We start from the raw sequence: 26,238 nt of genomic DNA on the forward strand, positions 1-26,238 counted from the left end.
GAGATATATGTAATGGGATTATCATTGAATTGGAATTTTTTTTTTTTTGAAGGCAATCGGTTCCGATATCCCGTACATCAAATCTTCTCAAGATTCTATACTTAGATCATGGGAAAGCTCCTCCTGATTTCCTCCCCCATATTAGTTCTCTTTCTGGTCTCAACGTGGTGTTAGAGATGATGTTTGCTGGGTTTATTATAACAAGGGCAAAACTGGAAAATACAGGATAATTTTTAATTATTGGGTATATTAAGAAGTTTGCTGGGTACATCTAGCAACACCCAATAAATTAGCTGTACTATTGAAAAATCTAACTCTAGAGTCTAGACATTCCAACAATATCATCTAAAAGCAATTTTAGCAGACTCTTTATTTTAGCTTTAGCTATTTTAGAGAGCGCGTTTAGTTTTTTTTTTAATATTTTCATAGCTCCAGCAGACTAACCAAAGTTTAGCTATTATGACTTTTAAATATCTCGCTAGCTAAATATAGAGAGCGAGATGACTCAAATAAGGCTAACTATAATTTAATACATTCATTTTAAGATATTTTAAGTGATATATAAATATATTCAAACTATTTAATCTTTATTTGAAGAATAATGTTGATGTAACGTTAGTTAAAATAGAGAGCATTGATGTAGCCGCATTTCTAAAGTGGCTAGATAAAATGACATTTTAGCTAATTCGATTAAAATTTAACTCAAAAAAGACTATTATTGCTAAAAATGTTCTAAGAGCAAGTTCACTCGTTGGGTTAGATTTTTTAAGTGACCTAGGTCATACCCGTTTCAAATGTGAGATTCTTGTCACGTGGCAGTGACTGTTTATTGAATTGTTTTTTATCAGGTATTACAACTTCATATGCCACTAGACCAAAGCATTGTTTATTGAATTTAAAAGAATGTTTTAAAGTGTGAATAATGGTTTTTAGAATAATAAAAATTAGGGGCGTCTATTGCCACCCCACAAATCACTTTGTTCTTACTCATATAATTTTAATTGTAAGTCTACTTTGTTCACCTATTAACAATACCTAAAAAACCATTTTCTCGATTCTACTTTATTCACCCTACATTCTCTTCATATATTTTGTCAAATTCAGATTTGCTCAAGGTAATAAGTAAAATCACCAAAATTCATATGAAAGTATAAATCCAAGTTAAAGAACAAGAAAAAACTCTCAAATGTAACAACTCAATAGTATCAGTCGATATCAAGATACATAATGTCTGTAAATGTATCTCTACTTCTCTAGTACGTAGCAACGCTTTCCGTACTTCTAAGTTTCTTGAACTGATCTATTCGTTGTTCATAAATACGGTACAATAGTTGTCCATGAGAATTTACATACAAAGTCACCATGGGAAATAATGAGTAAAAGGATAGACAAATAATCATCAAAGAAAAAAAAAATACAAACAATTTACCTCATCTTCAAATTAAATGTTAGTGTCTTTAAACTTACGACCGAATATGATAAATTTAGGTTAGAGTTATGAAATTTGTGTTCATCCAAAATAAAAAGATAAAAAAGAAAAAGAAAAAAAAGTAATTTATAACAACTTGTTGTCCCTTGCTGTAATTTTACATCAGGGTATTTTGGTATTTCAATAAATCAACAACATGTGGGGTGAGCAAAGTGGTTTGTGGGGTGGCAATAGACGCACCCTAAAAATTAACTATTAATGTAAGCAAATAGTAAATATTAGTCACAATATAAAAAATAAGTGAATTTAAGATTATGTAAATATTAACACATTATGATAAATATTAATGTAAAGAAGATTTTATATCTGATAAAAAAAAAATATATTATTTAGAATATAAAATAATTGATGTAATTAAATGTTTATGTTGATTAAAATATACGACAAAATGTAAAAATTGAGTCATTTTAATGAGGACTCTTAAGTTGATGACTAGTTGAAGATTTTTCGATCTTATATCCACATCTTGACCGTTCAATTTATAGGTATTTATGAATAGATCATTTATGCAAATTTTCAGCCATATTGAAAATTGTTAAGACATTCAAAAGTGTGATTTACTAATTATGAACTTGAACGGTTCATGTTTGACAAATTTTGTTCGTCCATTAATTTGATATAGTTTGTTACCTTAACGATCACCGATTTGGCTAAAAATTTGTAGGACAAATATACTCATATAGAGCTAAAAACTGAACGGATGAGATGCCAAGATGTGATCGAAAAATAAGTATTTTAAACCATAAACCGAAAAGTCCTCAACTTAAAAATCTTATGTAAAAAAGAGGTCTATGTAAATACAAATAGATGTTTATACAAACAAGGATTTATTTTTAAAATAGTTTCTGATTTTTATATCATTTTCAGATGTTTTTTATAACCACGCAAAATGACAGAAACGTGAATAGCACGCTACTTTGATTGGAGGACATCAGGTCGTGTTCCTCACGCGAGCAAGGAGAGTGTGACATCTCCTTCACGTAGGTTAAAAAAAAAAGTAGTTGACGCATGTCACGCAGCCATGTTTGGCTTTTGGCTGAAGTGGAAGAATTCAACTTGGGCTAGCTTTCTCATCTAGCCTGAGTTAGTTCTCTCCCCATAAATCTCACTTGAGTGAATTGGGCACAAAACCCATTCATGGGTGGAATGTGAGTTTTTTTTCTTTTGGGTTAGATTCTTAGGTGTCATTTAACCTGGGTTGGATTTTTTTATAAGGGGTAGACTTGCTCTAAGAGAGTCTCAGTAGTGTAAAACCTTAAAATCATGCATAAGAGCAAGTTCACCCGTTGGGTTAGAATGAATACAATGACCTGGGTCACTGTGACTGGGCAGCAGTTTCCACCTGTTTAAAATGTGAGATTGTTGTCGTGTGGCAGTGACTGTTTATTGAATTTTAAATTACATTTTTAAATGCAATTAATCTTTTTATGTATAAATAAATAGTAATTTATATATATTATATGACATATTAAAATTAATGTTTTTATTTCATGACATTTAAGTAACAAGTCAAGTTTAAAAAATACCTTTATTTGATATTGTCTAATGAAAAACACAATCTAAATTAACTAGGCATATGTAAAATTAGCTATCAATTCACACAGTATAAATTTATTTATTTTTACAGATTTTTTCTATAAAATTATAAATAAAAAAAGAAAAAAACCTTAAACTTTCTTCTTTGGGCTGCCGTATTTCTTCTCTGGGCACCCGTATTTCTTCTATGGGCACCCATATTTCTTCTCTGGGCTGCCGACGGTGACGACCCACCTTCGCACGCTGCCGCTCCGCACAGTTTGTCGTCACAGTCTCCCTGTCGTCATCACACGCGGGTCTTCCTTCGCTGCAATTCGTTTGTGCGCAAAACGCAGCTTCCAGGCGCATCGCTCGGTGGAGGCTTCATTGCTGACGCAAGTCACGAGCGTGGGCTGGGCTGATGTGGATCAATCTCGCCTGGGTCAGTCTTCTCCTCTCACTTGGGTTGGATATCTCCCCAACAAAGTGACCTGGGCTAGAAAATGAGTTATCTCATTTTATGGGTGGAAGCAAAAAATTTTGGGATGTGTTGCTTTGCCTATGTGGATCCAACCTGGGTTGGATTTTTTGCTCATCGATGGACATGCTCTAAGCCTTTTGCAGTTCATAACAAGGAAACCTAAGGGATACATCTCAACTTTATCACTTTAAATCACATTAACTAAAACAGCTGAATCAGACTGAATCAGATTCAATCTCCAAAACTTCATGATGTGCTGAGTGTGAGCCAAATGAAGACCATGAAACAAACCCCAGGTTTCAGCTTGAAGGACCTCACCAGTTCTAATGTTGACCATGAAGCCACCACACCAAGAACCAGTCTCATCCTTCATCACCCGTCATGTATCACCATTTTTAGTTCTAGAACCATCAACATTGAGCTTATGAATCCTAGTTGCAGGCTTAATTCAACCAAGCATTTAACATAGGTATTCTTCACCACGCTAACTTTAGCAACAACTCTACTCCATTCCTCAACATTTTCAAAGATAACTTCAGGAGGATTGTGAGGGTAATCAAAATTGTGAGTCAAAGATACCTTTGCAGCGCCATTTCCACAAAAACTAACAACAACATATGGAAGAGATATTTCAACTAAGCTCTCTCATGTAATGACCCTTCTACAACTAGTTAGCAATGATCCAATTTTTCCAATCCAGATTAGAAGACCGTGAGACATTCAGGGGAATATCAAAACAATTCCATACCTTCTTAGCATTAACATAATCACTAACCCTGTGCAACATAGTTTCATGACACAAAAATGACAGGAGGCACTAACAAAAATCCTTCTTCTAAACCGCTGATCATTAATTAGTAGTTTACCAAAACAAAGGAACAATGACATTAGAGGTTACGCTTGCTTGATCGGTCAACAATCCGATGGATCAATCGACCCTAGCCCTCGTACTTCATTTGATCCCATTGATCCACTTGGCCCAGCGTCTCTCCAACCATCGTCACTGCATCCTCTATTATCAACTCCAGGGGTACGCCAAAGATCTCAACCTAGATAGTAAAGGTTGAGAGTGGAACCCTAGTCACATCAGCCATCGTACACCGTACCACCACCATGAACAAAGACCCTAAAGATTCACGACCCTCCGTTCACTGCATGACAACATTCCTCCTCCTTCGTAAGCTTCATTTTAAAACGATCTCCTTGTGTCCTCATCAGAAGACGATTCATGTAGCCCGAAACTGATGTTAGGGTTCCAATCACCGCCTTAAGATTAGACTACTTATATTTAGAGCAGACGACCCACTGCGTATGATTGTTGGGAGATGACAACTTCCAAGACCACCTTCCCTTCTCATTGGATAGCCAACGCCGCAGCAACGTCAGCTGATGGAGAATTGGAGATGATGAAAGAGAGAGCAGAGAATTGCAAAACAAGAAAAAAAAAAAAACCAACCCTAGCAGCGAAGATGGGTTGTTGACTTGTTGCACCCGACCAAACACTTCAATTAAAAATCTTCAAATTATTAGACAAATAAGTGGTTAATTTTTTTTTCCCTCAAACAAGTGGTCAGAATTGAATCAAATTCAAACAAACAAATCAAAACCAGAATAAAACCCACTGTCCTACCAGAAAATATCAAACTTTGGATCCCGGCAGCGGCCTTCATACCTCTCTTTCACTGCTTCCAGTGAAATCTACGTGGCTGGCCTGGATGTAATAAAGAAAAAGGGAGAGAATTCAATCATTAATTTTCTTGTCTCCCAAACAAGATCACTTTATAATGTTTTAAATTTTTGGGAATCTCACAACTGTCAAGGAAAAAGTGTTCGCCAAACAGGGTCTTAGATCTGAATGAGAACCCACATTCTCTGTATGTTCATCTCCTCAATTGTTTCTCAACTTCATTTCATTAAGTTTCAGTGTCTTTTCTCTGTTTTGGGTTCTGAGGAAAGCTGAGGTAGAATTTAGAGAATCATTGAATTCTGGGAAATGGGCACTTGTGTATGTTGCTTTGAGTGAAATAGCAACGAAAGTTCAGGGGTTAATCTAATTTTCTTCATTGTGGTTTCAGGGTTCAGAGAATGTGCATTCGAATTCTAGATCTTGAGCTGTAAATATATTCGATTTGTTTCGTAGCTAGAATTCCACTTGATTTTTATTCCAAAAAAAAGGAGAAAGAAATGGTGTTTTGGGAAGGGTATGTGAGTGATGAGGCAATGGGGACCTTTGCACCAATTGTGGTTTACTGGTTGTATGCTGGGATTTACCAGCTGTTGCCGCCTTTGGACAATTACCGGTTGCACACTCGAAGAGAGGAGGATGAGAAGAACTCGGTGCCCCTTCCCTCTGTCGTCCGGGGAGTATTGCTTCAACAGCTAGCTCAGGCTACTGTAGCTCAGGGGCTCTTTGTGGTCAGTTACTTCAACTTCACTCTTTCATTTCGTGTCGTTTCTGCTGAACGTGCTTCATTTTCATGCCCTACTTGTGTATATGTATATGAGGTAGAAAATGTTGCATTTGCATTAAGGGCCGGCTTGTGAAATAAACAACATGGATTGCAGCCTTTCTTAGAAATGATTTTAGTAAGCTGTTAGTTCTGCATTTTAACATGGCTGAAGTCCATAAGATAGAACAAAAGAAGGTTGAGTAAGCTCTGAAAGAGTGGTCCTTTATTTCTCCTTTCCACATCTGTTGTATGTGATTATGGTTTGATCTGATACATGCTTTCAAATTTGTTAGTCGATATAAAATTACCATATTGTCATATGGATATGGTGAGAGGGCCAAGATGCTGAATGTTGGTGATGTTATGGGTCATCTGGATGGAGAGGAATGGACAATATTTTGAGGATTTTAGAGTGGGGTGGTGGCAATGTCAGAAGTGGTTTTTGGGTCTTCCTGATGGTCATCTGTTTCAGTTGCCTTTAGGGATGAAGTCTCTAATCAATTTATTGAGTTTCTGCTATTTAGGTGTTTCTATAGCTGTATTCAATCATTTTTCATCTACTACGGGATGTTGCTCACTGTGTATACTTTTCCAATTATTTATATACAAGTTCTACCGAAAGCTAGTGAATGTGCACTTAAAAGGATTTTGTTGGAAGGTTCACCTATTCGTGGTGGATACCAGTGATTGTACGTTAACAAAAGGGGTAAATCACCTATATGTCCTTGTATTTTATCCAGTGTTTTTTTTATTTAGCCTATTTGTCCCATGTTTTTATCCCAGCACTTTATGTGGTGCTTTCAATTTGGTCCTAAACCCCTTTAGGTAGTCTGGTCACTGTGTTTTACCTCTTGAGCCCTTTTTATCCCTGTGGTGTACGATTTAACACCAATTGAATAATGGGATAATGTTCCTTTACCAGTGTTTCCTACAGACCAATAAGATACTCAACCCAAAAAAACATGAGAGTATGTTATTCTCTCATATACATTAATCGGTATCTCTTGATCATAGTTTATGCAGACTTAGTAGCTCTTATTGGTTATCACAGAGCTTTACCAATTATCATCTACTGCTGAAGTAATTTAGTCTAGCCAAGCTTCAAGATTGTAGTATATGGTGTTTTTTCTGTTTTCAAAAAGATGTAGCTTTACTGTATAGTCTTCTCAGACATTTAATTTATTTTCCACTTTGATAGCATAAAGTACTTGAAGCTTTACAGAGATAATCACAATAGTTTAGGCATTGCAACCTAATGTATTGGATGTGTATGGACTTCGTCACATTTATATCACTATAAGTGGATTCATGATGCTTTTGGTACATATTTTAAGATATATGAGATATCATCTTAATGAAGAAGTGTAAAGTCTCTGTAGACCCGAAATAAGAATTTAGTATGTTATTCTGAAGTCACAGGTTGGTTTGTTAAGAATGGAGAGACAAGGATGTGACTTGAATCATTTATATCTGAGTTAGATATCAATGATGGACATCCCTTGATGCAAACAGCATTGGTGACTGATTGCAGAGACTTCAACAATTTTATTGTCTTTCATCTTTGACTGCTTCTGATACATTGATTATGCAGAACAAGTTCTGCCCTTTTCAAACAGATAAGGATCTGACAAGAAGTTATGTATTTAGAGTCTAGAGTCTAGCCCTGTTCTGAATGAGTTGGTTGTAAGATGACATTACTTGTTTTAGTCAGAGTTATTCTTATTTGGAAGGAACAATGAAGTTTGTAAGGCTTTACTTTCTATAACTAGTGACATCTGGGAGAGGGCTCAGGATCTTGGATGTGGTGTAAATGCTTTTAACTAGTAAAGATACAGGTCCCCAACCACTAGGAAATAACTTTCCTATATTTCTCATGCTTGAGAAGGAATTGTATTACCATGTATTGTTAGGGTGAAATGACATGTCTTTCTGACTTGCTTTATTTATGGTTATTTAAAAAGACTTTGTTTTTTGTTCTTTGCCAATCTTGTTGATCTGTAAAATTTGAGACAGTAACTGATGGACTCCTTTTCATTGTCATGTATTTTTCACTTTTTTTTGTATGTTTCTCATTAAAATGATAAAAATTGGTACTGTAAACCTCTTGTTTGTTTTTATGTTCGATGTCTCGATTTAGTAGCTTTACTGTAGCATGTGCTGTGCAGTTTACCCTCTTTATGATTGGAACAACTGGACAAGTCGTTTAACTTAGACATATTGTACGGTAGCCAATTCATTTTCTGCAGTGATCTATAACTCATAAATACAAAATTAACTCTTTTTTTTTTTTCTTTTCAGAAAAGTAGACTTTACTCTTAGGTTTTTGTTTTACTGGAATGAATCACGGGAGAAATGATCATTACTATACCATTATTTGGTTGTAAGAAAGAAATAAAGGAATGGACATTTTACCAAATTATGGATACAAGCAATTGCCTTCATTCTTGTTTTGATATCAATTCTAGTCTCGGTTCCTGTTCATTCTTGCAATGTAATAGTAAGCTAGGATGTCTCTGTCAGTTTGGAATGTTACTTTAGATATCTTTATGACTAATGCTCATGCATTTTCACTGCAGTTAACTTTAAAGGCCAATACATCTGGTATCACAATTCAGCCGTCCATCCTTGTCCAGATTGTGCAGATTGTTGTTGCAATGCTAGTCATGGACACATGGCAATACTTTGTGCACCGCTACATGCATCAGAACAAGTTCTTGTATCGACATGTTCACTCTCAGCACCACAGACTTGTTGTTCCCTACGCAATTGGAGCCCTTTATAACCACCCACTTGAGGGTCTTTTGCTTGACACTTTTGGTGGGGCTCTCTCTTTTCTAGTCTCGGGAATGACTGCACGGACGGCTGTTACATTCTTCTGCTTTGCTGTGATTAAAACGGTAGATGATCACTGTGGACTTTGGTTGCCTTATAACGTCTTCCACACTTTCTTCCAGAACAATACTGCTTATCATGACATTCATCATCAACTTCAAGGCTTGAAGTATAACTATTCTCAGCCATTCTTCCCGATATGGGATAAGATTTTTGGAACTTACATGCCTTACAGTCTTGTAAAGAGACCTGAAGGGGGTTTTGAAGCGAAGGCAATGAAAGCAGCGAAAGACTAGTCAGAAGAAAACAGTGTACTAATCCAAGCTCACTTCACACAGGGAAATTATTTTGCTGAGATTTTCTCATTCAGAGGATTCTGAAATAGATCCGATATATGAGGCTATTGTCTAGGCTCTAGCAGGAGGGTTTTGTTATCCGAGTTAGTTCCTTTTTCTGTTGTGGTATATCTTTTCTTTAATTGGTTGTGTTAATTCTACCAAGCCTCCTTATGAATGTAAGCGTGAGATATTGGGCTGTCTAATTTGTAGCATATTTGTTCATGATTATGCGGCAGTTAGTTTTCAGGGATATCAGACCTGTGGAGATTGATGTACTTGGAGTTGTATGTGGCTTGAGAAGGTTAGATTTGTTTAAGAAAATAGATCCTATTCTTTCAGAAGTGCCAAGAAACGTTCTCTTGACTGGAAACCACAAAGCATTAGCCAAAGTAATTCCATTGATTAAAGCATGTGATCAAACCAAACTAGTGCATATTTAAATGGAACATTTTTATTGTAATTGTTAGTCCTGCGGAAATTTTTATTGTCCCCATGTTTTTGTTAGGTGATATAGGCTCTGTTTGAGATTGTTTCTTTGGAAGTGCTGTTTATACCCTTCACTATAACATCACTACACGATTTCATAATTTATAGTCGAGACGTATACAATACAACTCAATAACCTGCTTTCCTGACCTTACACATAGCAAATGAAACATCTAAAACTTCATGGAGTACTGTCTCCTCATTCAAATCAAATCACACATGATTCATGATTGGAACGACACTATTCACATAAGAAACACCACACAAAATAAAGAGTGGGTCTAGAGGATGTAAAATAATCTGGAACACTTTGAATCAGAAGATACTTGATGTTTTGTAATAAGGTTATAACAACCAATACTCCCAATAGATCCATTTTCTTTGAGGAAAATCGACTAAACAATACCCTAGTTATTGCTCATTCTAAACTTTCATATCTCATGTATCAAAACCATCACATTAGTACCTCAGTTATTTACGTCGCCCCAATACTAGTACACGCCATCCATAACGGTGTTAAGTGGCTAAACATATGTCATATCTCGATATCTCCTCTTTACCTCTCTATTGCCGCTTTACCCTCTTGGCCCCTTCTATCTATAGGTAAATATGAGAAGTCTCGATGGAAAGATATACATACAATGAGTCAGTATGAGCATTTTGTTGTAGCAATATGCTTGTTGGTTTTTGGATATCTACATATGCATTATGCAATATACGGACAAAATATTTTGTATATCTCCAAGTTGTATTTTATACTTGAGTTCTGTTGTAGTAATTTAAGTAGTTTATAAATTTCTGGATACGGAATGAGACAATGAGTTGTGGTAATGTAGCATGTTTCGAGAACTTTTTGTTTAGTATGAGGTGAATTTTGTAAGTTTTGGTTAGCTTGTGTAACTAATTCTAAAGACATAGAATAACATTGCAGGTGTATGTATAAATAAATTCTCCATGTTTTGGCGTGAAATGACTCACCAAAACAGTTGTAAATGTACATTTACAGTAAATAACTAATTCTAATTTTTCATATTCAGTGTGTTGATGTAATTTTCATTTACCAAAAAGAAGAAGAGAAAAAAAAAGGAAAAATTCTGTATTCAAATTGGATTAAAGGGAGCAGTGGAGCCGAAGTAGGTGTGCATAAAAAAGAGAGAGAAATCGGAGAGCTTGTATCACACAAATCCCAATAATGAGCTTAGCACTCGTCCAGGGCTATTCTTCCTCTGAAGACGAAGAACAAGAGCCCCAACATGGCCTCCATTACCATAACTCCTCCTCCTCCGAAGACGACGGCGACGAGAGCAAACCCGCAGCGTCCTCCTCCATTTTGGAGCCTTCCCGACCCACGTCCTCCAACGCCTCCGCCCTCCCGTCTGCTTCCGACGTCTTCTCCGAGGTACCTCTCTCTCTCTCTCTCTCTTTCTCTGCCATTATTTAGTTTCGAATATAATTAGGTTTGAGAATTCAACTGTTTTTGTGTGCGGAGATTTCGGGACCCCCAGCTTTTTTGAACAACTGCGTCCAAGAATACGCTCCCCAGCAAGTGCGGCATGCTTCCCGTCACAACAAACACCGCAAGGACAAGAAACACTTGCCTGCTGGTACTCTATTCCCCCCCCCCTCTATCTATTTTGAGTATTTCCTTTGCGTTATTATGCATTACACACTGCTTAGGGCTTATCATGTTGTGTGTAAAATTATTCGGAATTCGAAGTGGATCTAAATCTGTGAACCGACTTAGATCATGCATGGATGAGTGGTTTAGGTGTTAGTGCACTATCATGTATAACTGTATTAGTGATTATGCTTAAAGAGCTACAAATTTAGTAAACAGCCATGTGACTATCTGGAGTTTCGTAGCTCAACATGGCACCCCTGAACAATCTTGTTCCGAGGGCTCAAGTGATTACTGATTAGACAATGTGAAAGTATGCGATATTCATTCTCTCTTGGTCTTTGGTTTACACATCAGACTCTTTCTCCATGACAAGTACAAAAACAAGGTCTGCTGTGCTCAACCATATTAGTGGTATTTGTCTTCCTTTGAGCAATAAATCCAAGCTACTACCTGTACCTTAGGCCCTACTTTAGCCTCCCAAATTACAGAAGGAATAGATTGAGTTGATATGGGATTCTATCAAGTCTTCGGATAAATTGTGCAGCACAAGACTCCAGCAACACACTATTTCAGGGGGATATGTGTTCCCCACCTTCTGGATCCTTGAAATACAATTGAAAACTATAATCATAGCTTAGACGCAAGGACAAAAGAATTAAAACACATGACATGTGAATGAGGAAATCAATGGGAAAAAGCTAGTCCAACCCAACCTTCTTTCAAAAACATTACCCTTTCCTCCATCGTAGAATTGCAACAAGCAGATAATGGTTTGATGCCTAATGATATGTATTTCATTAAGACTTTGATAAAATCCCACAAAAGAGCCTTCAGGATGTCCAGGTGATGCAGGACAGAGCAGGCATGGGGCTAGGAAGTGTAGGAATCTTTAAGAAATAGGTTATTCTAGAAGAAAGAGAAGGATGTAGCTGCTGTAGTCTTTGTGGAATTAGGGAATAGCGCCAAAAAGGGGGAAAAACAATGGGGAAAGAGAAGAGAAACCAAGGTACTGAGCCTTCTTTAAAATTCTATTCTATTTGACTCTAGTTCTGCTTTTGCTTACAATAGGTGAACTTATACTTTAAGCTTTAGACTCTCAGCAGACTAAGACTTAATAAAGACTCCAACAAGTAACATGTGGCCTTGGAGTATTTAAAGACAAGTTACTTATCTTAGGACTTAATTAGACTATCAAAGAAGTAGACTTTATAAATGCTCTTCATAAAACTGAAAATGATTGTTGATTTGTTTTGAATTACCAATTCAGACTCAACTACAGACACTTCACTTTGAACCAAAATGGGCTGGACTTATACTTAGGGTTCTAAAGAGCGTAAATATTTACCAACCAAGTTGTGGCTGCCACATTACCAGGTGACTTCGCCTTACCGCCTTCATCACCTCATCTTTGTCAAAAGGTCTCTAACTGAGTTGCCTCATCTTCCCCAATTGGATGCCATTCCAGGCCTTCGATTTTGCCTTTCTAGTTCTTTAACATAAAGAACTTTGTAAACCTGGTTATTTCCTATATCTTCCTTCCTCTCCAGCAACTGTCCTAATCACTCAACATGAGGCAATTTCTACATAAAAACTATTTAAAAGGTCTGTTACGTATGAATTCATCGGAATTGGATAGGCAACATATTGACAAAAAAAGAACTGATGTCTATTTGGAAAATCTTTGTTATGCATTATTTGCAATGTGGTGTGTAATTGATGGGTTCTACTGTATATGGATGCCCATATACTGCTTCTTCATCAGGAAACAACTATCTGATAGATGTTTTGAAATTAATCATGCATTTAGTTCTCTGACACTGAGCTATCAGTACCATTCTTATTGAAGATATGGTGTTCTGTATGTCCATTATGTACCTTTCTATTGCATCAATTGAAGAGACTATTGTTTTATTGTCTATAGGTGCAGTAGTGGAGTCCAAAGCTAATTTAGTTGGAATCCATGAACGAGTAAGAAGTGATCTTGATGGTAAGCAACCTCGATCTTTAGCTGATACAAGCACAAATGAAGGAGGTAAGCGTGTGGCAACTGTAACAAATCCCAGTGCAGAGGATGCTGCAGCGCTTCTCAGGTACATATTTGCCTTCCCTTGGATTCTGCTCCTCCTAAGAAACTTGGCCTTGTAATCTACTAATCTGAAATATTTCTCTCGAGTAGGATGTGCTTGCAGTGTGGAATTCCCAAGACCTATTCCAATGCACGCGGAATGGTCTGCCCAACATGTGGTGATCGTCCTGCAGACGCAACTGACGACTCCAAGAAGAAGGGGTCTACAATCAAAGATAAGGAGAAAAACAAGAGGATGAAAGGCCAGTCATCTCATGCTACATGGAAAAGTGAAACTGAAATGCAGCTTCGACAGCAATTTGATTAGTAGGACCATCTCAGGTATTACCTGGAACAGAATAGCATAACATGTCATAGTTTTCTTGTTACATCCGTGTAGCTACAATCGGTAGTTAGACTGCCAAAAGTGCATCAGGTGAGTGTGATGTATGCTATGCTCTGGTATAGTGTCAAAATGTGATCTGTTCTTTCCTTTTCACCTACTGCTAGAGGTGGCTCTCCTTTTTTAGATAGTAATAACTCTCCTGGTTCTAAGCTTGTGAAACGTCAAAACTGACTTGCTTGATTAACTTTATCTCAGTAGAATGATCTGTTTTCTATTTTTTTGGTCTGACATATCAAACAAATTCATCTAGATTACTTTTCTTTTCTGGGCAAAGAAAAAAAAAGAACAGAGAAGAAAAGATGGTCATAAACTGAATGCGAATATAATCTGCAAAGGGCAAGAGGCAATATTATCCTTGAAATGATCATATCTTGTCTGCTGTATTTCATGTCATTACAATAATTTGCTTTTGTGGGTAGAAGGCTAATTCCATGTTTTACCTCCCTGATCTTTACACCTTAGGTTAGTTGTACTTGTACTTGTACGACGTTCTTTTTATCGTATCATATGTACTGCTGTACTCTCTAATTTACTCAATCTTCGCCCATCTGATGCCCAAGTCTGTTAATGTATTAGGGTTAAACAAGTAGTGATAAGTGAATAACGAATGCGTACCAGTAATGAAGAGAAAATTTGCCTTATGTAGAGGAGTCTAGGTCGGTCCTCTTTGCATGCTTCTGATGTTGGGTAAGATTGTGTTCAGTGGTAGTGGTTTCAGATTAGCTGTTGGTTTCCTCATTTGGCTTGTGGTAGTGGTTTCAGAAATTCGGATTAGCTGTTGGGCTGTGTTTCTACATGGTGGTATTCGGTATGGAAAATTTTGTAGCAACTGGAGTCTTTTATGCAACACATTTGTGTGCTTAGTTGAAAGAACAGCCAGGTGATTATAATTGTTCTTTGTTTGTAAATGTCGGTTTTGTGCGAGCGCAATTTGAGCTTGTAATGAAATGATAATAGGGTTTCAACTTAAGAAAAGGGAGATTGGTCTTTTTAAGTGTATATACCACTTGGTGAGATTAACTTTTATATTTTGATACAGGGATGAAATTATTGGATCCAAAAGTTCAATTCCATTGTCAAAATAACAAGATAATTTTAAATTATCGATTTCTTCACCTTTATGTATTAGCAATGATGTAAACCCTTAAAAGTAGACGGCAATAACATAATACTTGTAGTTGTAGGGTAGAAGAATTGGATGCTTTATATAATTAGACATTAGTGATTGATCATTGTTTGTTTCATCAGACAAAGATGAACTCATTAGGTAATTTATAACTTAAGGACTAATTAGTGGTTTATAAATAATATACAGGAAAACCAACTTTCGAACTACCTGTCCATCTTTTGGATCGAAGAATCTGTCCATGTCACGAAGTCTGTTTTTTTTAGCAAACTACATTTTAGTTACTAACCAAATTTCAGTTTACAAATACATCTTTTATACATTATCTTACATATATAAGGACAAAATTTTACAATTAAGGACAAGTGGTTATGCTGTTGACATGTGTTGGCTACAGATTTACAATTTTACCTTTCATTAAAATTAAAACAGAGTCAACTGAACTAAAAGTAATGTCGAGTGCTACTGCTGGCTTCTACTATGTCGAGTGCATCGATGATCGTTCAATCGGTTTCATATCAGTCTTTCCGAGGTCAGGTGATGAGAGTCACAAGGCTGATATCAGTTATGCTGTATCCCCAAATTACTGGGGACATGGGATAGTCACTGAAGTAGTTAAGATTGCCGTCCCTCAAGAGTTCAAGGACTTCCCTCATTTGCTTAGGTTGCAAGCTGGTGCAATTCCAAACAACAAGGCCTCTCAGAGGGTTTTGGAGAAAGCTGGGTTTCAAAGGGAGGGTTTGTTCAGGAAATATGGATATATGAAGGGAGAAATTATTGATTTGGTTGTTTATAGTTTTCTTTCTACAGATTAGATTAGTAGATGGTCCAAAAGTCCAGCAATGATTAACTGGTCTTCTACGCCAAGTATGTGGACTTATATATATGTCTATCACAAGCAATTGGTCAAGTTTGCTACTTCCCTTTGCCTTAAAACAGAATAAGTTTGCTACTTCCCTTTGTCTTAAAACAGAATAAGTTTGCTACTTCCTTCTTGTGTTTGGTTGGGCATTTGTGTCTTTTTTAGTCTGTGTGCGTTGGCCTGATTTTGTTCCAAATTCATGAGCTCTAGCGGAACGGTCACTTATGGACCTAAATTACGACTGTCTTGATTCGGTGCAATATCTATACCGTTTATGTTTGTTTTATGTTTTTTTTTCTTTGATTCTGTTTGTTTCTTTCCGTTGTATGCTTCCAATATGAAATCTGTGTGTTTGCATCCATCTCTTTTTGTAACACGTTCTTAATGTTCTTAATGAATGAAGTTACTATTTGATAAAAAAAGAAAAAATTGCTACTATCACATCTGCTTCTCTATGTTAATGTATGCAAGCTTACACTGTTAATGCGATGTTTCCTTGATTTTGACAAGTCATCTTGCTTTTTTCCTTCCATTCTCACTTGGGGTATTTTCCCTAGCTTCGTTGCAATTTGGCTGGTTTGAGTGACTGAAGTGGTTCAAATACAGACGAAAGGCACCATCTCGTTGTTTTCCTCATAAGCAATGTGGAAACATGCCTCAATGATGACATACCCCATCATGATGTGGTCGCTAACACTTCCACCAACAGATTACCCGACTGATTGACACCACAACGGTGCATCGCCAAAAAAAAAAAAATGGTACCATGTGAGACACACGGATGTCATTTAAACAAAAAAACAAAAAAGGTTTCAAAACGTATTTAAACATTACCGTTATTTGAGCAATGTGACGTGTAACTTTATTTTTTGTCAAAAGCAACACCTGAACCAAAGGTGTATGCCGTAAGTTTCAATCTGAGGTGGCGAAGTTTTGGTGGGGGAAAAAAAAGGAAATAAAAGAGGTATTCATTGGTGCAAATGGGAGTTGTTTTGCCATAATAAGGAGGGAGGACCGAGTTTCAGAGATCTGGAAGGATTTAATCAAGCCCTGTTAGCTAAGACCCTTTGGAGGATTGTGTTACATTTAATAGAGTGCTTCATGGTAAATATGTGCACAATGGTGATTGGGCAGCTGCTAGAGTGGGAGTGAAACCATCTTTTGTTTGGCGGGGTTTGAACTGGGGAAAAGATCTGCTGTGTGCTGGAATGAGATGGTGAATTGGATCCGGTGAATCAGTTAAAATTTGGGGAGATAAATGGTTGCCGTCTCCTTGGTCTTTCAAGATTGTAACTCTTTGCTTTATGGATCCAAATGCAAAGGTCAGCCAGCTTATGAGCCAGCCAGGTATGTGGAAGATGGATTTTATTAAACAACATTTTTTACCGGTTGATGTAGAAAAAATATTAGCTGTTCCTTTATGTGATGGGAATAGAGCGGATGTGGCCGCGTGACACTTTAACGAAGATGGAAGATATTCCGTTAAATCCGAATATTGGTTTGGGATGGAGTTGAAGAGGCTAAAGAAGGGATCGAGTAGTGGTAGTGGGCATGCTAATTCAAACTCCATTAATATTTAGAGCATTATTTGGGACCTATTGGTTCCCAATAAGGTCAAACTTTTTTTATGGAGAGCTTGCCATGCCTCTCTACCTTGTGTTGGGCGCTTGTTTAAGCGTAAGATATGTTCTCATAGTGGATGTTGGAGATGTGGAGAAGGGGAGGAGACGGTGATTCATAGTTTGTGGATTTGTTGTGTGGCAAAACAAGTTTGGAAGTGTACATGGGAAGGTTAACAAAGGATGGCAGGTTCATAGCTTTGCTGATCTATTGGGTTTGATTGCCCTAGAAGGGAACAATAAAAACACTAAATTGTTTACGTAATTTGCTAGTGGATATGGAAGGATAGAAATGGGGTTTGTCATGGGAAAAAAGGCATGGAGTGGAAACATGAATTTGCTGGCGTAATGTTGAGAAAGAAGAACTTACTGATGGGTGGTGTTAATAGGGCTGAAATGCAGCAGAGTTCTGGAGATATGGAGAGGGGTATTATACATGAACAGGCTACCAGTTTGTACTTTGATGGAGTTTGTGATATTTAGTACAAACATTGTGGGTCTTGGAGTTGTAACCTAATGGGGGCCATTGCGGTACTCATGAAAGCTGCATTCAAACCACACAACATTGAAGCTTTGGTTCTATGGCATGGTACGAAGGTCTGCAGGCAAATAGGCGTAACAAAGTTGGCTATTGCAAGTGACGCGGTTAACGTGATTAATGCTATTGGCAAAAATGAACTTGACTTGAGCGATATTGGAGGAATTATGGATGCAGTTCGTAAGATGAAAGTGGAGTTAGAATCTTGAAAACATGTGCGCAAGCGCCATAACAAAGTCGCTCATACTTTTGCCCGAAATGCCTTAATGATGGTTCAACCTCCTTGGCTCCATGTAGTTATTGACACTATTAGTAGAAGCTAGTCTGGGGATTCTCTCATGAGAAGCCCCTGGTATTGATGTACTTCAAGTTGATTCAATAAAATATTTTTCAATAAAATAAAAACTTTTAAAGTGAAATGGTAAGGTCATCTATAGTCATTCCGGCAAGATATAACATGTGAGTCACACATCTCATTTCATAGGGTTAAATATGACATTTTGTAGTCATTGTGGGTATCATGAATATTGTCTAGTGTCTTTTTTTATTTTAGAAGTATTGTCTAGTGTCTACTCATGATAAGATCTAAAAGAAATACATAAAAAGGAGAAAAGTCTAATCATTTTTGTTATTGTATCGTTAAAAAATAGTGTTACTAAAATTCTAGTGCCGTTCATGAACCGAGCATTGTTAAATACTATTGTTATTGCTATCCTCTGTACTTGGCTTAAGAATGAAAAAAAAATGAAGGGAGCTCAGTAAGATTCACCTGACTTGTTATTTTAAGCCGTAACAAAAGTGATTGTAGTTGGCTTTAACGTTCAAGCAAACTCGAAAAGTTTAAATATTGATTATGACAAAATTAAAATATAGATACAATCGACAAAACGAATATATTTTCAGGTGTCATTTAGAGTTATGAGTTTAAATCTTATTAACATATATATTGTTGGTGAGCCATGATGTGGTTGGTCAGGTATAACATAAGTGATGACGTTGAGGTCATAGTTTCAATTTCATTGACATATGTAAGGGTGAGTGAGTGAGTGAGTGATTAGTAAACTTTTCTTATTTAAGATAAAAACAAAATGAAATGCGACACGTGAAAAATAAAATTATATTAATCTGCAATGTAAATTTATTTCAACTTTCGTCTCTCTTCTTAAAAAGAAAAAAAGGAAATCGGTTTTCTTCTTGTTCATCTTTAGTTGTTGAGTCGGGGCGGGACGATGTGGAGGAACTCGGTGAGTTTCTCGTCTCAGTTGATTAGGTTGAACAAGACGCTGTTCAATCCTTCCACATCAGGAAACGACGTCGTTCGACCACTGCTGCACTGTCGCTCCGAATTCCACCCTTACTCCTCTTCACCTCCGTCGTCTTCCGATTATCTCAAGCTAGGTTTTCAGCCCTCCGATGGACTCCAAGCCCTTTCTGCTACCACCTCTGATCTCGCGTCTCTCGCCTCCAAATCTGCAGACCTCACTCGTCAATATGCCCGCTGCTATTGGGAGCTCTCCAAAGCTCGCCTCAGGTACCTTTATCTTGTTTTGTTCTGTAAACAATACCATTTCTTCGGAGATTGTAGTGATTTTGATCCTTGCGTGGTGTTTGTTCTGATTCAAATGAGTTGATACATAGGAATAGCTGAAAATAGAGCTTGTTGAAATTTGAGTTAGGGTTGATTGTTATAGATGATTGTGATCATGTAGTTTCGTTACTTCTTTATTATCACAAGGCATTACAGCTTGGCTTTCGTACTGGATTCTCATAGGGTCTCACGGGGGAATTTCGAACATTTTGTCTCATGAACTCGGTTTAAAAAGTTGTCTGATTGTTTTGGTTTTTTTTTTAATTGTAATTCAGCATGCTAGTTGTTGCAACTTCTGGAACTGGATATGTTCTCGGGAGTGGCAGTGCCGTAGATCTTGCTGGACTTTGTTACACATGTGCTGGTACCATGATGGTTGCTGCATCTGCTAACTCTTTGAATCAGGTTTGTTCTTTTTCTTGCTCTTCTAATTTTGCACTTATATTTTATTTTATTTTTGCACACTTATGTTTGTAGAATATATGTGTAGCTTGTATATTATGGTTAGTGTTCTTACAGATATCGACTTGTCCTGCGAGTTTTAATGCGCCTGTAAATAAGATTTTTCTCTTGTTTCATCTCATGTTATTTTTGATAAAGGGTTACTATGGAGCCCTTCTAATGAGGGACCTCTATAATGAGGACTAGTTGAGGACTTTTAGGTTTGTGGTTTAAAAGACCCATTTTTCGATCACATTTTTAGCATCTCATCCGTTCAATTTTTAGGTCTATATGAGTAGATCACTTATACAAATTTTCATCCAAATTAGTGATCGTTAAGGTAACGAACTAAATCAAATTAATGGACTAACCAAATCTGTCAAACATGAACCGTTCAAGTTCATAATTGGTAAATCACACTTATGAATGCCTTAACGATTTTCAATATGGCTGAAAATTTGCAGAAATGATCTACTCAAAAATACCTAAAAACTGAACGGCCAAGATGTGGATATACGATCGAAAAACGGGATAACCGAAAAGTCCTCAACTAGTCCTCGTTAGAAGGGCTCCCATAGTTACTAGTACATAATATAGTAGATAAAAACGTCCTACTCGCTTTGTTATCTTGTACGTGCTTATGATAATTGTATGATGCAATAACAATATATTCCGCAGCTTACTTCACAAACTCTTTCTACATTCTCTAATTATGTTAACAAAGTAAACAACTGAGAAAAAGATGAACCCGATGCGGTAAATAGGCACTCCTGATACAACATTGAAGGAACCTTAAGAGTTCCCTTTAACTGTTGACTGATTATGGTGCATGTTTAGCTTGCACTAGTAAAATTTTGTTCAGCTGTTGATCTTGAGGTGGGTTATGTGGTGCGAGACTCCGAGTAGTGGAATATTGCATGTGGTATCCTTACTTCTCGAGTGTTTTAGAGTTGACTTTTTGACTTGATACCATGTTGAGCTATTGTAATTTTTTTTGTTATAGGTGTTTGAGAAGTATAATGATGCCAAAATGAAGAGAACGATGCAAAGACCCCTACCTTCTGGACGCATTACGAGGCCTCATGCAGTTGCCTGGGCATGTACCACTGGTTTAGCTGGCACTGCTTTGTTGGCAAGCAAGGTGGCCCAATGAAAATACTCGCTTATAAAACTATTGTATGACATTAGTACTTATTTGCTATCAGTTTGGGGACTAATGTCAGTTTTTATGACAAGGTTGTTGCAGGCTAATATGCTGGCAGCTGGTCTTGGAGCTTCCAATTTAATACTTTATGCATTCGTGTATACTCCATTGAAGCAGATTCACCCAGTAAATACATGGGTTGGCGCTGTTGTTGGTGCTATCCCACCACTTCTAGGGTAAAGTGATTCTAGGACTTGCTCTGTTAGTAGCTTTGACTATTGAAATGTGCTCTGTTAACTCTAAGTGGGTGTAATCTAAGTCTGTGAGTGTGCATGCACGCACCTCATGCAATTGCTTTCTGCTCTAGCTAGGGCCATTTACTGGTTAATCTCATTTTTATGTATTTTTTTTCTTCTTTTGTGATCATTCAACTTCCCCATGTTAGGTTATACTCTTGGTAAATTCATATGTTTGTTTGTTTGTTTGTTTTTTTTCTCTTCTGTTTTGGGCCTATGGCCTCACCTGTACCAAAAAATAAAATAAAATCATACAGTATGTTTGTTTCTCTCAAGAACTTCAATTTTAACCTTGAAAGAAAAAGAAAAAAATGCTCGTCCAAGGATCTTAAGGAAGCTTTTCACTGTGTTGTATAATTATTATTATTTTTTGATCAAACTCTGTTGTAAAATTAGAAAAAGGATATATGACATATGTAAATTTTGGAAGTCTTCAACTAATTCTATAGATAATGATATTATCACTTGTGCACAATCCTAGCTGTTTGTGAGTTCTACTTTTGGGAAGTGAAATCTTGCAGAACACATATTGATTGTTTTCCGGTTATGGAAGTGCGGCCTAATCCCTGTAGGATGACTCTAAAAATACAAATCTGGAAAAGAAGAAAATTTTTATAAACGTGCGAAGAACTTCTAGAAATTCTTTCCCATAATCAAATTATTATGAAATTGTGATCGACCTCGATTCATTACCACATTAAATGAGTTGATATTGATGCTGAAGCACATATTCCTGCATGCTTTCTCATGATTCCTGTTTTGGACTTTCAGTTGGGCGGCAGCTTCTGGCCAGATTTCACTCAATGCAATGATTCTCCCAGCTGCTTTATATTTCTGGCAAATTCCTCATTTTATGGCCCTTGCATACTTGTGCCGCAATGACTATGCTGCTGGAGGGTATGTATGTTCTCTCATCTGAAGTCCTGCTGTCTGAAAGTAATTGGTGAATGTCACTAGTTCTTTCATCGTCTTACTTTAGCCATTTTGGCATCAGTCGGACTGTCTCACCTGTTTTATTCTGATTAGTTTTTAAATGGGGTACTTATTTCTACCTTTGTTCCATGATCTATGGTTATGTATCAGAATCAGTCAATATTTGAGAATGCACTATGAGTACAATGCAGATATGAATAATATCATTCAAATGACAAAAAAAATTGCAGATATGGTTGTATTATCTGAAACATTATCTAGTGTCAAGGGTATTCAATGTGCGTTCACTAGTTTTTTTTGTGAGACACCCTTTAATGTTTTTCTTATATGCTATATATATATATATATTCAGGTTTAGGATGTTTTCTCTTGCGGATGCTTCTGGTCAAAGGACAGCTTCAGTGGCTTTAAGGAATTGCGCTTACCTTATCCCTTTGGGATACGTGGCATATGATTGTGAGTCAGAAGATTCCCAAACAGAATAGCTCATGTTTTTTAATCCTACTTTCATCAAAGTTTCATTTGTATCTCTGGCATTTGTGGTGTTACTTTGTTTTTCATTGTTCAGTATAGGAAAATTTTATGCTCTGGACTACTACTGATCCCAATGCTGATGATTATTATTATTATTATTTTTCTGTAGGGGGTGTCACTTCTGGATGGTTTTGTATTGAATCTACCATTCTTACTCTCGCAATCAGTGCAACGGCGTTTTCATTCTATAGAGACCGTACAACACATAAAGCTAGGAGGATGTTTCATGCCAGCCTTCTTTATCTTCCTGTATTTATGTCAGGGATTCTGTTTCACCGTATCTCTGATAATCAACAATGCCTTGCTGAAGAGAGTTCACAGAGTATTGCTGAGCTTTCAATGTCCTCACAAGATGGAAACGCTATCCAGAAACACAAGTTAAAGAAGCATCGCCCACCCGTATCATATGCTTCTGTTGCACCTTTTCCTTTTCTTCCGGTTCCGTCATATGTCTCTTCATGAATATTCCAGTCCCCTGGTTTTGTAGAATAAAGGTCGAAAGCAGCCCAATAACTATTTTTTTGTTGCAAAGATGCACATATTTTCCAGTCTTGCATATCAGGTTGAAAACCTGTATGTGTTGCTAATGCAAATCCTTATTTGTTTTTCCTTTTCCGGCAAATGCTCTATTCTTTTGCTGTTGCGACTCAGCGAGTTTAAAGTACAACTTGTGAATCATACATGTATTGTTCATTTGAGATATGACAAACGAGTACTTCTACACGTCATTATTAAGGTTTCAAGTTCTTCCATTGCTCGATCTTGAGAAATTCTTCCTCAAAATCATTGGTAGGCTTTGGCAACTTTAAGCAAACCAAATAAATGATTGCAATGCATCAGTATATCTTAGCATCAGCCAACTTTCTTTTATGCAAGTCAGTGAAGTAACCTTGTTGTAAGTTCTGTAACGGATTACAACAGAGAGGCTTCAACAAACTGAAAGTTTCACCAACTACCAATTACAACTTTATCGAGGGCTTTCATACGTTCAACTTTATTCTTCGACCGTATGACTGCCGATTCAGGACATCCACACCAAGTTATTCATGCTGAGTGATGAATTTATTGCTCTTGCACAAATTATGCCTGGCATAATGCACTAACGTACATGATCAGCTACAGATTGAGTCGGAACTCTACTGTGTAACAGCATGAATCTGCCACCCCAAGTCTGAGTCTGAACAACATGTAGCAGATATTCAGACAGGTCACTGGATAAATAATGAAGAGTCCTTCTCAACCTTATTATGTCCCCTGGTTCCGGGAAATACGTGCAGTTGAACAAGAATAAACTAGAGTTTTAATTGTTGATTCAACCTCCAAAAGTCTGCTCTTCACGACTTCACTAAAGTAGCTTTCAACACCAGAGGAGAAAAGGCTATCTATTCTGTGGATGCAATCTATTTCCGTTCCCTGCTTAGCTATATGTTACGACAAATCTATGTCACCAATAATCTCTGCAAGAACAAAATCCGTCTTGAAATCTGTGAAACCGGGCTCGATCCCTCACAATGATTTCCCTATTATAAACTTTTGAAACAAGTTTCATCACCACATGACAATCATCACATATTCTTAGGTTCTTGATCACCTGAATCGGTGTCCCCTCACTAGTGCTGATCAAACCAAAAGCCACAGCCAACTTTTCACAATGGTAGCCCAATGCATTTTCTTTCTCCTCCTCTCCAATATCATGCAACACATGATTTGTCTTTGCCACATATCCATAGTCTTTAATCCTAAATTTGATCTCATCTAGCTTTGAATAAATCTCACAGCTGTTAACATGGCTTTGATCACCATTCAAAAACTTGTGTATCACACCTTCCACTTCTATGTAACCAAAACCCGGTACCTTCTTCACATCCCTTCTCTTCATGGCCTCCCTCACCCTTCCCACATCATCCCATCTCTTGTGAGCCGCGTAAACATTTGATAACAACACAAAATCACCACAACCCTCAGACCCCAACTCAACCAGTTTCCTTGACGCCATCTCTGCCATTTCCACATTCCCATAGGTCTTGCTGGCACCAAGCAAAGTCTGCCACAGTACTACATCCGGAAACATAGGCATCGATTTCACAATCTCATAAGCCTCTTGAAGTCGCCCAGCTCGTCCCAACAAATCAACCACAGTCCCATAATGCTTAACATTCGGCACCATCCCACCGCCCGCCATTGAATTAAACAACTTAACGCCATAATCCACAAGTCCTCCATGATTGCACGCACACAACACAGCAAGATACGACACTGCATCAGCCCTAACTCCATTTCTACCCATCTTCTGAAAAAGCTCAAGCGCTTTCTCGCAATCCCCATGGATCGCAAATGCCATTATCATCGTATTCCAAGTAATCAGATTCTTCCCACAGTTCATACTCTCAAACACCCGATACGCTCTATCCACAGAGCCGCATTTCGCATACATATCAACAACTGCGTTGCAAACAATGACATGTGTATCAAGCTTCGCATCCACTATAAAGCCATGAACTCTCTCTCCTCCACTCAACGCACCCAGTTGAGAACACGCCGAGAGCGCGCCGAGCACAGTCACTTCATTCGGCTTCAACCCCTCATCCTCATTCATCCTCCAAAACAAAGCTAAAGCCTCACTGGGTCGGCTCCCCTGAGCCAACCCAGCAACCAAAGCGTTCCAACAAGCCAAATCCCTCTTCGGCATTTCGTCGAACACCTTCTGGGCAAAACCCAGATTCCCAACTTTAGCGTACACGTCAAGCAAAGTAGTCTGTAACAACACATCGCCTCCGAATCCAAACCTTACAACCTGCGCGTGAATCTGCATGGCCTCCGAGGACGCCAGAGCGCGTGCACACGCTTTGAGAGCGAAGGAGCAAGTGAGCGCGTCAACGTGTTGGGGAGAGCGGGAGATGGCGGCGTACCATGAGATGGCTTGGATGGGTTGGAGGCTCTGGGCGAGGCCGCGAACGACGGCGTTCCAGTGGCGTGTGGAGGGAGTTTGGAGGTAGTGGAAGAGGGTGGTGGCGTAAGGGAGGTTGGCGACGGGGGGAAGAGCACAGAGCTCGAGGAGCTTGATGGTGATGGAGGGATAGGATTGGAATCTGCCGAGGGTTACGAGGCGGGCTTGGAGCTTTTTGATGTGGATGAGAGAGTCGCATTTCTGTAGCAGCAGCTCCAAGTTGGCCATTCCATCACAAAATGACCAGCATGTCGCGACTCGCGAGGCTTTTGTACTTAACGTATTCATTTCACGTCTTACGTTTCAAAAAAATTAATTTTCTCCTATTTGCATTAGGAATGGTTATCACTCAAAAGGGTAGCACAGTGATGTGCGCATGACCTGCATGGTGAAGCTCAAGGGGGCCGGAAAACCACCGTCTCCGCCGCCTGATGATGAACCACAAGTTTCTGGTGAGTTATGTCTCACTTGGAATATAAGCTCCATGTGATAAAGAGTGTTAGGCTCGACCAGATACAAGCCTCATT

At 37.8% G+C, this 26,238-nt stretch overlaps 5 protein-coding genes across 5 annotated transcripts; 4 read left to right on the plus strand and 1 right to left on the minus strand.

Moving 5' to 3' along the window:
• The first annotated feature begins 5,211 nt into the window (after positions 1 to 5,211).
• Positions 5,212 to 9,354, plus strand: LOC101301836 (sphinganine C(4)-monooxygenase 2-like). The gene is made up of 3 exons (XM_004290411.1): positions 5,212 to 5,359; positions 5,561 to 5,900; positions 8,512 to 9,354. The coding sequence occupies exons 2-3, from the start codon at positions 5,670 to 5,672 to the stop codon at positions 9,061 to 9,063; spliced, it is 783 nt and encodes a 260-aa protein (XP_004290459.1). The 5' UTR covers positions 5,212 to 5,359; positions 5,561 to 5,669; the 3' UTR covers positions 9,064 to 9,354.
• Positions 9,355 to 10,730: 1,376 nt separating this feature from the next.
• Positions 10,731 to 14,480, plus strand: LOC101302127. Its single transcript, XM_004290412.1, has 5 exons — positions 10,731 to 10,990; positions 11,081 to 11,195; positions 13,134 to 13,302; positions 13,389 to 13,619; positions 14,446 to 14,480. The coding sequence occupies exons 1-4, from the start codon at positions 10,784 to 10,786 to the stop codon at positions 13,603 to 13,605; spliced, it is 708 nt and encodes a 235-aa protein (XP_004290460.1). The 5' UTR covers positions 10,731 to 10,783; the 3' UTR covers positions 13,606 to 13,619; positions 14,446 to 14,480.
• Positions 14,481 to 15,261: 781 nt separating this feature from the next.
• On the plus strand, positions 15,262 to 15,624 carry LOC101305434 (putative ribosomal-protein-alanine acetyltransferase-like). The gene has a single exon (XM_004292454.1). It carries the CDS (start codon positions 15,262 to 15,264, stop codon positions 15,622 to 15,624), a length of 363 nt encoding a protein of 120 aa, XP_004292502.1.
• Positions 15,625 to 19,051: 3,427 nt separating this feature from the next.
• On the plus strand, positions 19,052 to 23,494 carry LOC101302413 (protoheme IX farnesyltransferase, mitochondrial-like). The gene is made up of 7 exons (XM_004290413.1): positions 19,052 to 19,359; positions 19,692 to 19,821; positions 20,861 to 20,998; positions 21,104 to 21,237; positions 22,069 to 22,194; positions 22,583 to 22,686; positions 22,874 to 23,494. Exons 1-7 carry the CDS (start codon positions 19,058 to 19,060, stop codon positions 23,224 to 23,226), a joined length of 1,287 nt encoding a protein of 428 aa, XP_004290461.1. The 5' UTR covers positions 19,052 to 19,057; the 3' UTR covers positions 23,227 to 23,494.
• Positions 23,495 to 24,063: 569 nt separating this feature from the next.
• LOC101302712 (pentatricopeptide repeat-containing protein At1g34160-like) lies at positions 24,064 to 25,939 on the minus strand. Its single transcript, XM_004290414.1, has one exon. It carries the CDS (start codon positions 25,937 to 25,939, stop codon positions 24,209 to 24,211), a length of 1,731 nt encoding a protein of 576 aa, XP_004290462.1. The 3' UTR covers positions 24,064 to 24,208.
• Between the last annotated feature and the right edge of the window lie 299 nt (positions 25,940 to 26,238).

Source organism: Fragaria vesca, linkage group LG2, assembly GCF_000184155.1.
Source record: "Fragaria vesca subsp. vesca linkage group LG2, FraVesHawaii_1.0, whole genome shotgun sequence".
Taxonomy (NCBI): Eukaryota; Viridiplantae; Streptophyta; class Magnoliopsida; order Rosales; family Rosaceae; genus Fragaria; species Fragaria vesca.